Source organism: Dendropsophus ebraccatus, chromosome 7 (assembly GCF_027789765.1).
Source record: "Dendropsophus ebraccatus isolate aDenEbr1 chromosome 7, aDenEbr1.pat, whole genome shotgun sequence".
Taxonomy (NCBI): Eukaryota; Metazoa; Chordata; class Amphibia; order Anura; family Hylidae; genus Dendropsophus; species Dendropsophus ebraccatus.
In genome coordinates, this window is record NC_091460.1 from 114,126,236 (window position 1) to 114,142,310 (window position 16,075).

Below are 16,075 nucleotides of genomic sequence, written 5' to 3' on the forward strand. Positions count from 1 at the left end.
ATCTATATTAGAAATTATTACTGACATATTTTCATTTTCATTCTGACCACTAAGCCTCCTAATCCTAAAAAGAATCTGACCCTTCCTGTTCTGTAGAGATTAACAGTGTCATCCTAAATCGAAAGGTGACAAGACAGAGCCCTTCCCTGTACAGTAACCTCTGCACAGGCTGCAGATCATGCCAAAAGAAACTCCCATACAAGCATATAGGACCCCTCCAATCAATTTGTGCCTATTTCCATGGGGCTTGTTGTAGCATGTAGCATGTGTCTAAATGCTGTTAAAATATTTCAGGCAAAGTGGCTGCCCCCATAACAATATATTAAAATAAGAAAATAGAAAAAAATAAGGGAAAAAAAATCATCTTTCAATATCTTTCTTACTGGTAAAAAAATAAAAAATCAAGGCCATATGGTCACTATAAATATATGTGGGAGTCTAATGGCAGTTGTGAGGTCAGACTGGAGAATGGTGTCGCCATACTGCACATATTTCACCCTTGTAAAATGTGGTAGAAGTTTTAATTTTAGCAACTTGTGCCAAGGAGGAATTTCCCAAAAGTTTGGTATACTAGTCACTCCTTGTAATGTATGCATCATCTGCTTCTTGTCTTTGTTGTTTCCTTCTCTCTCTTCTTTCTTGTTTGAGTTGTGGCTTTATATAAAGCGGCTACCTACACAGAGCAGGGCAACTGGAAAAAGATAGAATTATAACTTATGTCCAATGAAAATGTTCTACAGCAAGGCTTAGGCTGGGTTCACACTACGTTTTTGCAATCTGTTTTGAAAAAAAAAAAACGGATGAAAAACTGATGAGAAAAAAAAGCAGATGAAAAAAAAAAGTTTTAATCTGTTTTTCCATTGACTTCCTTTATAAAAAAAAAAAAAAACCTGATCCTTTTTTTCCTTTAAGGGTACAAACCCACTTGACGTATTTGCTGCGTGAATCAGTCTTAAAAATAAGCAGGCAAAACGCAGATTGGCTTTATACAATTGTTCTGCGTTAAAATACGCAATTGCGTATTTTTGAAGCGTGAAGCTACATGCGTTTTTCACACAGGTTAACAACTGATGCTTTGCTAACCACAAGCTTCACGCTTCAAAAATACGCAATTGCGTATTTTAACACATCAAAAATACGCAATTGCGTATTTTAACGCAGAACAATTGTATAACGCCAACCTGCTTTTTGCCTGCTTATTTTTAACAATGATTCACGCAGTAAATACGTCAAGTGGGTTTGTACCCTAACGGACACAAAAATGAGGTCGACTATGTTTTTGTGTACGTTAAAAAAAAAAAAAATCTGTTCCGTTTTTTTTTTTTTTTTTATAAAGGAAGTAAATGGGAAAACGGATCACAACATGCACACAATTGCATCTGTTTTTTTTGTCATCAGTTTTTTTATCCGTTTTTGCAAAAAAAATAATTTATGTGAACCAAGCCTTACCATGCAGAGTCTACAGGCTGTAGCTGAAATGAATGTGGTGGCATAGCAAGTCCTATGTGTGTATGTGTCTCCCAGAAGTGCAGTTGTTAGAGACCCCTATGGGAGTCTAATTTTATCCTTTTACAGTAATACGGAAAATATGTAAATTTTTTTAATGTCTGAGAATGATTGTCATTGGTTGTAAAACAAAACATCTTAAAATGCCTATCTGTGTTCCCTTAAAATGCCTATCTAAGATTCCCTTTAGGTGAATTGAATTTTTTTTTTTTTATGGATTCTGATTTGGAGTACATGCCTAGCCTGAGGACCTTCCCGCCATGCTAGATTCTACAGTCTCATTGCTCCAGAACTTATGTATGATAAGTGTAGGAGGTCTGGTGCAGGTACTCTCCCAGTATGTCCCTCTCGGCACTCCTTATTACTCATTATTGACCTCTCACTGCATCGCCTGAATATGGCAGGGTTTGGTCAGGGTATGGCTTTTCCTTTTTCTCTAATAGATAGTGTTTATGTCTAGTATTTTATGTATGTATCTGAATATGTCTAGAAAAGGTTCAGGGTGAGTGTGTATGGCCAGATTAGACCAGCCATCAGTATATTAAATTTTTATATTGGTCATATTTTCTTTAAACCAGAAGTGGATTCATAATACAGGAAAAAGATTCAATTCTTTCCATGATATTTTTATTGTGTTGGTTACACTGTTTTTGGTAAACATAAATTAAAATACTGATCCAAATGAGAGCCAAGTGTGTATACGTAGCCTTAAATGGGTTGACCACTTTATAGTAAAATTGTTCAATGTACAGTATTAGTTAACTGTACTCACTGCACTTATTAACAGTAGCCCCATGGGAAACTTATAGAGCTAAAATAAGACTGTGCTGCCCTGCTCTGTGGTGGGTCTGTCCACAAGACTGCTGACTCAGAGGACCATGTGACTACGCCCCACCCCTAGTATCCTCCATAGGCATATACAGGGTCAGTGCTGGACAATGGTGGGCGGGGGGGGCACGGTCACATGCTCCTCCGTGTGAGACATCTTATGGACAGACTCGACACAGAGCAGGGCAGCCCAGCCTGGAGGAACACAGGGAGCTGCTGTCAGTACAGTGAGTACAGTTACGAATACTGTTATACTGTAAAATGGCCAACCCCCTTAAAGTGTCACTGTTGTTAGGACTTTTGAAATCCAAATCAACAGCAAGTTTGCAATTTACATTTTTTTTTTTCGTTCACATGCTTTATAACAAAGCTATACTTTTTAGTCTTGTGGTAGTTGAAAAAAAGAGAGACGAAATGCAGAAAGTCTCGGTCGTCTGCGCTCACAGAGAAGGCAGTCATTTTATTGATTGATTGAGTCATGACACTCTGTACTGGGGACTTCATCTGTTTAGTCTCTTTTATTTAACCAGCACAAGACTAAGGGGCCTATTCCACGGAGCGATAATCGACCGAGTCGTCCCGATTTGGCCGATTATCGCTCCGTGGAATAGAGAGAACGATCAGCCGATGATCGTGTCATCGGCTGATCATTCATTTAGGTTCAGACCTAAAATCATCGGTCGCCACCCGCGCATCGCTACGTGGAATAGCGGGTGCGGCGGGCGACCAACGATTTTAGCAGCACCATACATTACCTGTCCAGGCTGCAGGTCTTCTCCTTCTTCCTCCCGGCCCCGCGCGGCAGCTTCGGTGCGGCCCTTTTGAACTGACGGACCGCTCAGCCAATCGCTGGCCAGGACCGCCGCGGCCAGTGATTGGCTGAGCGGTCTGTCAGTTCAAACAGGCCGCTCCGAAGCTGCTGCGGCTTGGGATCGGGAGGAAGAAGAAGACCTGCGTCTGAACTGGTAATGTATGAAACAAGGGCTGCAAGGACATCGGTAACAATGTCCCTGCAGCCCTCACTAAACTATTATCGGGCTGTGGAATAGGCCCAGTAAACGAGCACCGATCTAGCAGATCGCCGCTTGTTACATCGTTGATTGGGCCCTGCTCAGCCCGTGGAATAGGACCCTAAAAAACTTCAGGAGACTGGACCTGGGTACATGTAAGTATAGCTTTGTTATAAAGCATAACTAAAAAAATAATAATGTAAATTGCAGACATGCTTTATATGACATACCCTACTGATTTAGGTTTTATAATGAGTGACACTCTAAAGTGGGGACATTTCTATTCTATTATTGACATTTTTATAAGTGCATTTTTTGTATTCCTAGGTTGAAGACGGTGAGAAAAATGGAACACACAAAAAGCTAAAGCTGTCAAATGACGCCAAGCCTTCCACTGTCCACAAAGAATCATCCACAAAAAAGTGAGTTTGAGAAGTCTTCTTTTACCGCACCATAATTGACACACTGGGACAGTATGTTGTGTGTGGATTTTTTTTTTTTTTTTTTCAAATTAAGAGTAAACATTATGTTTGTTCGTGTAGCTAAATGTATACAAGAAAAGCTTGTATGCCTACCCTTTTATTTACATATGTCTGTACTTTGTGGACAGTGCAAATGTTTCACACTACGAAAGCCGCCCAGTATACAAGCACTGTAGAAGATTGGTCACAGTCATTAAAACATAATCTCTGGATTTCCCCCCTCCCCCATACATGTGAATAGGTACTAAGCACAGTAATTCCTCAGTGTTTCAGCGCTTCCGCACCCACTAGTTAACACAGTTAAATGCAGCCGTCATAAATGCCTGTTGTAGCCCCATCCCTGGTGTCTAGTGGCGGAATCCGCCCTTCCCCATCGGGCGGACGCGATCGATCTGGTCTGCCGCAGACCGCAGTAATACAGCATTGTTCTAATGGATCAGTGCTGTATTACGTTTACTACACTGATCTATATGAGAGATCGGTGTTGTCCCCTGGGGACTTCTAATTGATGCAAGTGTTAAAAAAGAAAAAAAAAATATAAAAAAAAAAAAATGCACTCCCCTAATATAAACTCGAATTTTCCAATTTTCCCAAGTAAAAATAAAAAAGTGAACATATTTAGTGTCACCGTGAGCTTATTTGCCGAACTATTAAATCATTGCATTCATGCACAGTAAAGGGCGTAAGCACCAAAAAATTCGAAAGTGCAAAAATTTTTAGTTTTTGGTCACGCCAAATCCAGAAAATTTGTAATTAAAAGCGATCAAAAAGTCACAATGTACCGATAGATAGAAAGTACAGATCATGGTGCAAAAATACTTTTTTGAAAGGTTTTAATTTTTTAAAAGTCGTCAGATAAAATAAAAGTTGCATGTCATTATAATCGTACTGACTTACAATGCAATGAAATATGAAAATAAAATGCAAGGTTGTCGCCATTATATTAACAGGGTGCCTAAAACCCCTTCCGAGGACATCCGTAAGGAGCATCGGCAGCCAAAATCCTCATCTCCCACACATAAAATCCATACGAAACCTGAGAAAGTGGCCCAGAAGAGGCGACCCAGTGAGAGCAGCACTTGTAGCCAGCAGTCCACCACAAGCAGCAGTAAAAGTAGCAAAGAATACTCTACTTCCAAACAAAGAAAGGTGGAGGAAAAGAATGTGGAAATTTCAAAGAGCAACAAGGTATGTATGATGGCCTTACAAGTCATCTGCCACAGGGGATTGTGTGGCAGCAAATACAATCTGGTACATTTTGCTGATATTGGTGAATATACAGGATATACTGGATGATCTGTCAAGCTTAACTGATGATTGCATGATCTGATACATAAATAGTAGACATGCTTCTCTGAAAAGAATACACAAAACAGATAGTTTCCCTTTAACTTCGAAGCATCTAACCTGCTGATATCCACCTATAGCGCTCAGGGTGCTGAGGATGAAGGTAAGTTTATTACCTTCAACCTTGGAGCTGTTTGTGTACTATTAGGATATTAATAGCCATGCTAGGTAGGCATTTTGGTGCACTGGGGGCGGGACTACCACCTTTAGTGCACTCATCCGCCATGGCCGGCCCATCCCTTTTAATGAATATCAGCAGAGCCGGGGGCAGACAGTGGTCCCTCAAGGTACAGTGGTGTCCGGTTACAATATTTTCAACAACCAATGGTCTTTTCTGGACTATTGTAAACCTGGGTGTGGAATACATGCGTATCCTGCTCCACAGTACACAAGATACGTCATGTGAACATAGCCTTAGTGACTGTCTGATGCAATTAGTTTGTCTACGCTCATTCTAAGCTTGGTCCTTTTTTCTCGCATTCCAAAAAGCAGACAAACACAACACTATATACTGTCAGCCTAATACCCGATAGTGTTGATAAAGAGGAAAGCAATTTTTACAGAGACAAATTCCTCCCCAGTCCATATCTGGCGGTCAGAATAAATCCCTGGATCAACGACCCTTCTCCAGAATCTAGAGACTATAACCTGTAATCTCCATATCAGCCTGTATAGATGCATCCAGGCCACTTTTGATCTCTTTTGAGTTCACCATGACCCCTTCTCCTGGCAGAGAGTTCCATAGTCTCACTTCTCTTTACTGTTAAGAATCCCCTTTCTGTGCTGATGGAGGAACTTTTTTTCCTTTTAGAGGATTTCCCCTTGTTACACATACAATCCTGGGTGTAAATAGATCATAGGAGAGACCTTTGTACCTCAGCTGAGTAACAAAAATTGTTGTCTGCTGCATATAAACCCTGCCTAAGTAATGCGGGATGATTGGTTGCATAATAAAGTGCATGCTGATGGAAAGAATTTGGTTAGAAATGTATTAAAAGGTACCTCCGGTGACTGGCTGCCATATTTCTAACCAGAAGTTTAAAGCTGGAGAAGGGGGAGCATACAGTCTGGTTGCAGAGACAACTGTACAACGTTGGTACCTTCCCCCAACCAAGGAGGTTTCTGGTTTTGTAGTTGCCTAACAAAAAGGACTGCCTGTCCCCCTGCTGTCACTTTGCCAGCCCGGGGTACCCTTTTCATTTTGCGATTTTTAAATATGAGAATATAGTTCTGTGAGAGCTGGCATAGTAAATCAAAGAAAGCGCATTGTCAACTAAACTTTGGTGGTATATCTGGTGACTGTTTTAATTTTTAGATGTACCTTTACACCTTAGTCCCACATTCCGTGGACAGTCTTTATATATGGACAATGTGCAGTGAAAGAGATGATCAGACCTCCCGGCATCATGTATCATTATGCATCCTCAGTTAAAATCTTTTTGGTTCTGAACCGACACAGCTGTCCAGTGCGCTGCAAAGCTTTTAAAGCCTTTTCGGAGCTCCCGGCATCATAATGATACATAATGCCAGGAGTTCTGATCTCTTTCATTGTATATACAGACTGTTTATGGAATGTGGGAATAAGGTGTAATACTTTAACAAAATGGATATATCTTCTTCAAGCCTGATATACACTATCTTTGCAAGGAATATATATACTCCTCATAGTCTTTGTACTTTTAATATACCAGTTGTGGACTGAATTTTGTATAAAAATTTCCAGGGTTCTACAGAAAATAACACAAATCCTTTCCCGGTGCCTTCTTTGCCAAATGGTAATGCCAAGCCAACGAGACCTCTGCTGAAATTTGAAGAGAAGTAAGTGTGTTCTAGTCTGTCTTTGGAGCTGGGGTATTGCTGGATTCAAAGTAAATTTCGAAAAATGTCTTTTCTTCCTTCACTCCTCAGGTTATATTCACCAGAACATTATATGAAGGAGGCGAAGAAACTGAAGCATAAAGCTGATGCCATGGTAAGACTATCATGTATTTAGACTGAAGCTAAAAGTGCTTGGTACCTGTCAAAGGTTTTGATCAGTCAAGTATGGACATAGAGAGAGAAGGATCTGCTGCACCTCACACCTATGGCTGACACTAATGCTTCTCGGCTACATTTAAAAACCAACGCCACAATGTTGGTATATAATTTGATCAAACCATATTGCCTCATGTACGATGTGCAGGTCCCCTGGATCACAAGTCCCTACACTAATTCAGCACTGTGTAGGTCAGCGACCGCCAACCTCGCAAAGCGTGCACAAGCAGGGAAAGGAGTCCACGGAATGGCCCTGAAACCCCAATGTCACAGGACCAAACCCCAAGGGCCCCTCAAACCCAGCAGGCACCGCTGGCAGGACTCATGTGAGCCAGGAGACCTGCACGTGGTACATGAGGCAATATGGTTTGAACAAATTATATACCAACATCCTGGCGTTGGTTTTTAAATGTAGCTTAGTGTCAGCCATGGGTGTGAGGTGCAGCAGCTTTTCTCTTTCCATGTCATATTTGATCAGTCAAGGTTGAATTATTAGACTAAACAGGGTGTAGAGCTCCACTACATGGTCCTCTCCCCATCTCACTGATCACGGCATGATACTGAGTTTCTATAAAATCCATCTTCTGTATCTTTGCGGAATGCTGCTTCCTACTTGGGGTATATGCACACGGACACGTCAATTCTTTGGGCGGACAGCGGAATCCGTCGGGGCATGTAATGGAGTCTATTGAGGCGGCGGAGAGGGAAGCCGGAGTGTGCAGGGACGAGCGGTGGATTCCGCATGGAGTTTTCCGACAGAATTACTTTGTGTGTATATACCCTTACTTTTGCAATCAGTGGGGGCCTTGGCTCCTAGACTCAAGCAGATGGCATATTGAGGAAACCACAATAAATAGATAAACCTAGTCCAACCAGAAGTTGAATGTGACTGAAGAAGGGATAGGAAAAAGAATGGAAGGGGGAAAAAGGGGTCAGGGCCAGAGAAACATCTGAAAGGGCAAGGAAAAAAAAGAGGAGGGGTTTGAACTGAGAGGAGGGGCTTGGATGCTTTTTATAAACAAAAACCTTCATTGAGCAAAAATCTATCAATAATCCATATTTTTTATTGCTCTCAGAGAGATAAAATAGCAATCTTGATGGCCGTCTTTTGCCATCAAGATGACGGCTGTCCACAAAGATCACCGTAAAACCTATACAGGGAGCTCGATTCACTTAATGTTTTCTTGTGTTTATTCATCTGATCGCTAATAAAAAAGATATACATCCAGATACGTTCATACATACACCGGGGGATTGCGTGCCGTCTGATTCTAAAGTCTCGGGCTACTGGTTTCTTACATGAGTAATACAGGGAGAATGTCCCCCTCACAAGTTGTTTGTGTGATATAGGTGCTGTTTGCCATATGTTTCCTGGCAGCCTGCCCGCTTCACTGTTTACATTCCTGTGAAGAAGATTGGCCAATCCCCTACAGGAGCTCTCAGCTGTGCAAAGTCCTATTAACTGCTTCAGAGACATGCATAGTATATGCTGGGAGCAGGGCATGACCACAAGACCCAAAAGGAAGCACACCTACTGTATGGATAGTTGAAATCAGAATGTTTCTCCATAGAAGCATATCCTGCCTGCAGATCAGCTTTAAAGTGATAACTCGTATTTGTCGTCTGTCTGGGACTTCTTTTTGTAGAGAAAAAGGGGAGTTGTAGATTACAGCGCCTTACCGAGGGGCAAGGAGACTCATCCCCACCTCGGTGATGCTGCCTGAGATGGTGGTGCCAAGGTTTAAAACGTATTTTGTACAAAAAGAATCTCGGACCTCGAGAACAGAGGCTGCATGATGCGTGTAATAACGGGTGACAGTATGCCTTAAAGGAGAAGTCCAGCGAAAATCTTTATTAAAGTATTGTACTGCCCCCAAAAGTTATACAAATCCCCAATATACACTTATTACGGGAAATGCTTATAAAGTGCTTTTTTCCCTGCACTTACTACTGCATCAAGGCTTCACTTCCTGGATAACATGGTGATGTCACTTCCTGGATAACATGGTGATGTCACGACCCGACTCCCAGAGCTGTGCGGGCTGAGGCTGCTGGAGAGGATGATGGCAGAGGGATGCTCAGCGTCCCTCCAGTGCTCTGTGTCCCTCAGTGTCCCTCTGCCATCATCCTCTCCAGCAGCCACAGCCCGCACAGCTCTGGGAGTTGGGTCGTGACATCACCATTTTATCCAGGAAGTGACATCACCATGTTATCCAGGAAGTGACATCCCCATGTTATCCAGGAAGTGGCATCACCATGTTATCCAGGAAGTGAAGCCTTGATGCAGTAGTAAGTGCAGGGGAAAAAGCACTTTATAAGCATTTCCCGTAATAAGTGTATATTGGTGATTTGTATAACTTTTGGGGGGCAATACAATACTTTAAAGGAGAAGTCCAGCGTAAATTTTTATTAAAGTACAAATAAGACACATGTATAGGACACTGAGGATGGATCATTGCATGCAGTTTCACATGGGCTTGTGCCAGTATAGGTTTGGCACTTACTCTTTGTATTGTCAATTGATTCAGCAACAAAGACATTGCTGAGAAATTAATTACCAATAGGAAGAGTAAGCACCAAACGTATACTGGCACAAGCTTACAGGTTCCTTTAAAGCCACATCAATAATTTCCAGGTGGATCTTATTACAGTAGCGGAGTTCCTCAAGAAACCCACAAACACTCTGCATAGCTGCCAGCCTCAATATTTTTCTTTGCTTTCTTCCCATTTGTCATTGTAGTCGGACAAGATTGGAAAATCATTCAACTACCTGGATGCTGCCATGTTTTTCATTGAGTGTGGTATTGCGATGGAAGCAGACGTACAGGCGCCGAAGTCTGCCTACACTATGTTTGCCGAAACCGTTGATCTCATAAAGTAAGTAAATGAAAGTTTAAACTAATAAACCATATACATCTGTCCTGTGCTCAGTCTGTTATGTATGGTACACGTCTGTAAGGTTAAAGTGACTGTCCAGTGCCTGTTGCTTTATATAAGAGATTAGAGGAGTGGTAGAATACCTGTAATAGATGTTTGCTCATGCCGAGTACAGTGGGTGCTCACAGATGGCGACCTCGCTCTCCAATGTGGGGTCACTTCTTGCTCCATTCTGTAGCCAGGAGAAATGAGGGGTAAAAGAGACTGGAAAACCAAATACTCAGGTATTTTAATCAATTATAAATAAAATAAAGATATTAATATACAATGGTTGTATGTAGGGTTGAGCAAACCTCAAGCACGCTCGGGTTCATCTGAACCAGAGCGTGCAGCATTTGAATACCGGTGGCTGGTAAAGTTGGATGCAGCCCTAGGGAGCCCTGGAAAACATAGACCATAAGCTGTATCCATGTTTTCCAGGACTCCCTAGGGCTGCATCCAACTTCAGCAGCCATCGCTAATCAAATGCTGCACGCTTGGGTTTGGATGAACCTGAGCGTGCTTGATGTTTGCTCAAAAAACCTGTGGATCAAAAAAAAAAACAATAGAACTGCCAACTATGCTTAATTTTTACATCTTTCTCATCCCAGGTTTATTATGAAGTTGAAGAACTTTTCGGATAGTTTGGCCCCTGCACATGAGAAATCGTTTGCAGTCTTATGGTATGTCATGTGATGTATGTCGTACATGTTCCTGCATTGTGTGAGCTTGGCTTGCTTGCTGGATACCAATATTTGTTTTGTCTTTGCCGTTTAGTATGCGTTGCCAGTCCGTTCTCTACATGGCAATGTTTCGTTACAAAAAAGACACTGCATTAAAGTATTCCCGCACTCTTGGGGAACACTTCAAGGTAACGTTCCTAATAAAACATCATTTATTACTCTACCTACCCACTTAGAAATGTCATAGTGGTCTAAGTATTACTTGTTCACATTTTGTATCCTATCCTAGAGTTCATCCAGAGCTGCACAGGTACCTTCGCCATGTGTTGCAAGGTAAGCTCAACTTTCCTTTTAAACTAGTTTTTATCTAAATCAGCAGGTGTCTTCTTGGTGCACTTAAAACCTAACAGGGAACACCGGCAAAATTGTTTTACTTTAAAATTGTTTGGTGTCAGAAAGTTATACAGATTTGTAATTTACTTCTATTTAAAAATCTCTAGTCTTCCAGTACTTATCAGCTGCTGTATGTCCTCCATGAAGTGGTGTATTCTTTCCAGTCTGACACAGTGCTCTCTGCTGCCATCTCTGTCCAAAGCAGTAGAAGTTTTCTATAAGGATTTGCTGCTGCTGCTGCTCTGGACAGTTCCTTTCACAGACAGAGGTGGCAGCAGAGAGCACTGTGTCAGACTGGAAAGAATACACCCACTTCCTGCAGGACATGTAGCAGCTGATAATTACTGGAAGACTTGAGATTTTTAAATAATAAATTACAAATCTATATAACTTTCTGACAAGAATTTTTTTCCCTAGAGTTCCCCTTTAAGTGAGTCCGCTAAATCCTCCCAACTTCGCCAACCATTTAATGTGTATAAGGTCCTGCCAAGAGGGATCGGGCATGTTGTATTTCAAGTGCCCGACCCTTGTACAAAAAAAAAAGTATTTAAAAAAGATTTTTTTTAAATAAAAGGAGAGAAAAATCCAAAAAATAGCATTCTCTCTGTGGGATGCTGCATAGAGAGAAGTAAAAGAATAGCAGTACACCTGTTATTCCTTCTGGTCATATTAAAGTTAGTGATTTTTTTTCTTGTAGAAGTACTGGTACACCTTCCCCTATGTCCCCAACGCCTTCACCTGCCAGCTCTGGAGGATCTCAGCCAGGCTCCAACGCCAGCAACAGTGGAGGGCAGAATCCTTCCGTCACCATCCCCCAGATGATCCATCACATAGCGTCATCATACGTCAATATCACTTCCTACATCCTCTACGCTTATGACATATGGGAGCAAGCTGATGTGCTAGCAAAGAAAAATAAAGGTATGATCTAGTATATGTGGCCTGCATAGCAAATAACAACAAAACCTGAGATTTTGTATTAGACGGAGGGATAAATTGTGGCCGATGTGTGCTGGTTAAGTGTACAGTCTGGTTGTCCTAGTTGGTATCTTTTTGTGGTGTTAAAGTGATATTGTTGCCCTCCCCCTCTTACCCTATGTGCAGTTCTCTGCACCATCCACAAGCTTAGATGCTGCACATTCCATATATGCCGATATAACACTTGTCTGTATCATCTTTCTGCTCCAAAATCACTTCATTTCATCAGAAGTGTCACCTAGGTGGGGCTTCATGGCAGTTGGGCCCTCTTCTCAGCTGGGAGATGTGGCCCAACTGCTGTGAAGCCCCGCCTAGGTGACACTGTTGACCAATGAAATGTAATTAAGGGGGGGGGGTGACAGTATCACTTTAATGTAACTCTTTGTTTCCAAGTGTTCATTGTAATCCAAATAGGGAAATAGATCATCAGACATCCACCTAAAGGGGAACTCTGGCAAAACATTTTTCTTTTAAATAAACTGGCGTCATAAAGTTATGCCGTATAAATTTGTGATTTACTTCTGTGTAAAAATGTCAAGTCTTCCAGTGCTTATCAGCTGCTGTATGTCCTGCAGGAAGTGGTGTAATCTTTCCAGTCTGAAACTGAATTGCTCTCTGCTGCCATCTCTGTCCATGACAGGAACTGTCCAGAGCAGGAGAGATTTTCTATGGGAATTTGCTACTGCTCTGAACAGTTCCTGTCACGAAAAGAGGTGGCAGCAGAGAGCACTGTGTCACACTGAAAAGGATACATCATTTCCTGCAGGACATACAGCGGCTTATAAGTACTGGAAGACTTGAGATTTTTAAATAGAAGTAATTTACAAATCTATATAATTTTCTGGTACCAGTTGATTTGAAAGAAAAACTGTTTTGTCAGAGTTCCCCTTTAAGACAACATTTCTATGCATATTCTATTAATATTATAAGTGTAGCCTTGCATTTACTTGGCGCCGGATCTACTTTGTTTATTTATTAAAAAGGATAAACTTACCTCTGACTAACCCCTTCTACCAATAGTAAGTGAAGCTTGTGACTCTCCCGGCTTACACAAACATTGACTTTCTCACCCACTCCTAGATGTAGTCAGATGATGTACAGTTGTATGAATGTATTTGCACCATCAGGTGTGCTCATGCTGTTTTCTTTCTTCAGATTTCTTTGCAGATCTCAGTGCAACGGTCTGTCCCCTGGCCCTGAACAGCACTATGACTGAACTGGTACACTACACTAGACAGGGTTTACAGTGGCTGAGGTTGGAGTTAAGTATAACTTAAACTGTGCTGGAGGGCACTTCCCCCTCGGAACTTTTTTGCACTTTGAAAAGCCTGGAGTTTGCGATTGGGTTCATGAATTCTAGGAATAAAAAAAAAAAAAAAGAATAATATATCTATATACATATATATATAATATAAATATCTATTTGGCTCCTGGGTTCTGGTATGACTGGAAACCTGTTGAACATCGCCTGAAATGATGGCATCAGGTTGTGTGAAGATGAAGAGAAGACAATGATGAGAAAATTATAAAAAAAAATTTTTTTGATCATAAAAAAAAAAAAAAAAAGTGCAATGTGGTATTGAAAAGGTCAGATGCGTCAGTGGTCATTAAACATTTCTTAAGAAAACCAGCATGAAAAGAGATGTCCGGGAAGATCTTCAGCTCAGATGTGGTGTAACGCCGCCACGGCCAATGCAGAACAACTGGAACTTGCCAAAAAACCAAGCTTGCTCCCTCCAGCCTAGAGGTTGTGCCCTGAGCCTGTACAGAATATATTGCTACACAGCAGGGAATACCATGACCGTGCATAGCCGCATTTCTGAATACAAAGCTTTGTGCCTTAATCCAAAGTTCCAAGTGTCCTCCTGGTCCTGTCATATCTTCTTCTCCAGCTACAAAGTAAACTGCACATTCTTGCACATTTATCTCTGCCGGTTCTAGCACAGTTCTCAAAGCTATCAGGACTATGAATGAAATGACTCCATGTACACTGCCGTCAGCTCTGCCATGCTTGGGTATTCCTCAAACTTCTGAATGTACTTCACTATAAACCAGGTAACAGCACAGGGCCTGGTTGTCATTGTGATGGGCTGTGGTCTGTGCATCCACTAACAGCCAATTGCAGTAACCTGCACAACCTTATACTTAGAATTTAGGTTGTGCAAGAAAATGGACACCGCTACCTGCAGTCCTGACCTTAAAACAGAACTTTTCTTCTGGCCCCTTTATTAACACTTAAAGGGACTGTTCATTGATTTCAGATTTTAGTTGCACCTGCTTATTTAGCTTTGACACAATGTATCCTTCCCATTAGTTTGGATTAGAGATGAGCCTGAGCGGCGACATTTTATTACCATTGGATGCAGCCCTAAGGCTGCCTGGAAAACATGGATACAGCCATAGGCCATAGGCTTTCCAGGACTCCTTAGGGCTGCATCCAGCTTCTGCAGCCACCTGTAATCCAATGTGGGCACGCTCTAGTATGGATCATAACTTGGGGCCATGTTCTGTTTAAAGGGTTATTGCCACCTGAGCTTATTTATTTCCTATCCATAGCAACCCCATAGAGAATGAATGAAGCATCGGCCATGCAGGCATGCTAAGCGCCATGTTTATTGTGGGCTGATTACGTCCCCTTCTCCGGATCAGTGAGGGGTCTGGTCAGTCAGGCCTCCCCTGATCAGCTTGCTATCCCCTATCCATAACAAGCTCAGATGGGAATGCCCCTTTAACAGTCTTTCCTCAAGATCCCTAAGCTTGTCTGTAAAAAGATTGTTCGGTCAACCACTGTCATCTCCAATTTGTGTAATTAAAGGGGTTATGCAGCATTAGAAAAACATGACTTTTTTTTTTCTTCCAAAGGCATAAAGACTCTTGTCTCCAGTTTAGGTGTGGTTTGGATTTAAAGTGACTGTACCACCAGGCCCAGGCTGAAGCACTGGAGGCCGTCCGACCCACCCTTAGTGGGAAGAAACCCTAGCCCCTCCATGACGTGACTCCATTAGAATCAATGGAACCCTATCTTAGAGGGGCTAGGGTTTCCTCCCACTAAGGGTGGGTCAGCCCGCCTCCAGTGCTTCAGTCTGGGCCTGGTGGTACAGTCACTTTTAAGCTCAATTTACATCAATGGAACTGATTTACAAAACCTGTACCCAAACTGGAGACAAGGGCGGTGCTTTCTCCATGGCCATGTTTTTCTAACGCTTAACATGCCTGGTAATGTCATTCTTATAATGGAAGTGAGATTCTTCTGCAAGTGTTGGCACTTACCATGGAGCGAAAAAGTGTAAGCAACACATAAGAATCCAACATATCCCTATGGACAGTGAATCCAACATCTGTGGCCAGTTTTAGTCCCGTACAATGAGGAGATTTATCAAACATGGTGTAAAGTGAAACTGGCTCAGTTGCCCCTAGCAACCAATCAGATTCCACCTTTCATTTTCCAAAGAGTCTGTGAGGTATGAAAGGTGGAATCTGATTGGTTGCTAGGGGCAACAGGGCCAGTTTTACTTTACACTATGTTTGTTAAGTCTCCCCCAATATTTCGATAAATATATCGGTAAATGAATGATGCATCTTCCTGAATGGCAGCCTTCATTAATAACATTTTTACATGGAGGCCAGTATGCTTTTTCCTTCTTATGGGTCTTTGGACCACTCCTTGAAGAAATGAAGGGTGTTCTTACCTGCTGCTACAGTATAAAGAACACTAACATTCTCAATAACAGACAATGTGCCTATATACTTAACACAGAGCACTTACTCAGTTGGTAGGGCCCATAGTATTGCCATGGTGTTTGGCTGATCATGTGTCATATTACAGTATTTGTATGCATTGTAGCTACTTTAGCTAATAGAGACTATTGCTGTAAGGATAGACATGACGTACGAAATA

General features: G+C 41.8%; 1 protein-coding gene across 3 annotated transcripts in view; it reads left to right on the forward strand.

The window, feature by feature from the left end:
- The window catches only part of AFF1 (ALF transcription elongation factor 1), a 77,778-nt gene extending 62,686 nt beyond the window's left edge, over nt 1–15,092 (forward strand). For all 3 annotated transcript variants that reach the window (XM_069978228.1, XM_069978229.1, XM_069978230.1), the window contains 10 exons: nt 3,672–3,766; nt 4,777–5,014; nt 6,897–6,991; nt 7,082–7,145; nt 9,948–10,084; nt 10,735–10,806; nt 10,901–10,994; nt 11,096–11,139; nt 11,897–12,120; nt 13,333–15,092. In XM_069978228.1, the coding sequence (XP_069834329.1) occupies nt 3,672–3,766; nt 4,777–5,014; nt 6,897–6,991; nt 7,082–7,145; nt 9,948–10,084; nt 10,735–10,806; nt 10,901–10,994; nt 11,096–11,139; nt 11,897–12,120; nt 13,333–13,454 (1,185 nt within the window). In that variant the 3' untranslated portion in view covers nt 13,455–15,092. The remainder of the gene's footprint in view (nt 1–3,671; nt 3,767–4,776; nt 5,015–6,896; nt 6,992–7,081; nt 7,146–9,947; nt 10,085–10,734; nt 10,807–10,900; nt 10,995–11,095; nt 11,140–11,896; nt 12,121–13,332) is intronic.
- Nucleotides 15,093–16,075: the final 983 nt, after the last annotated feature.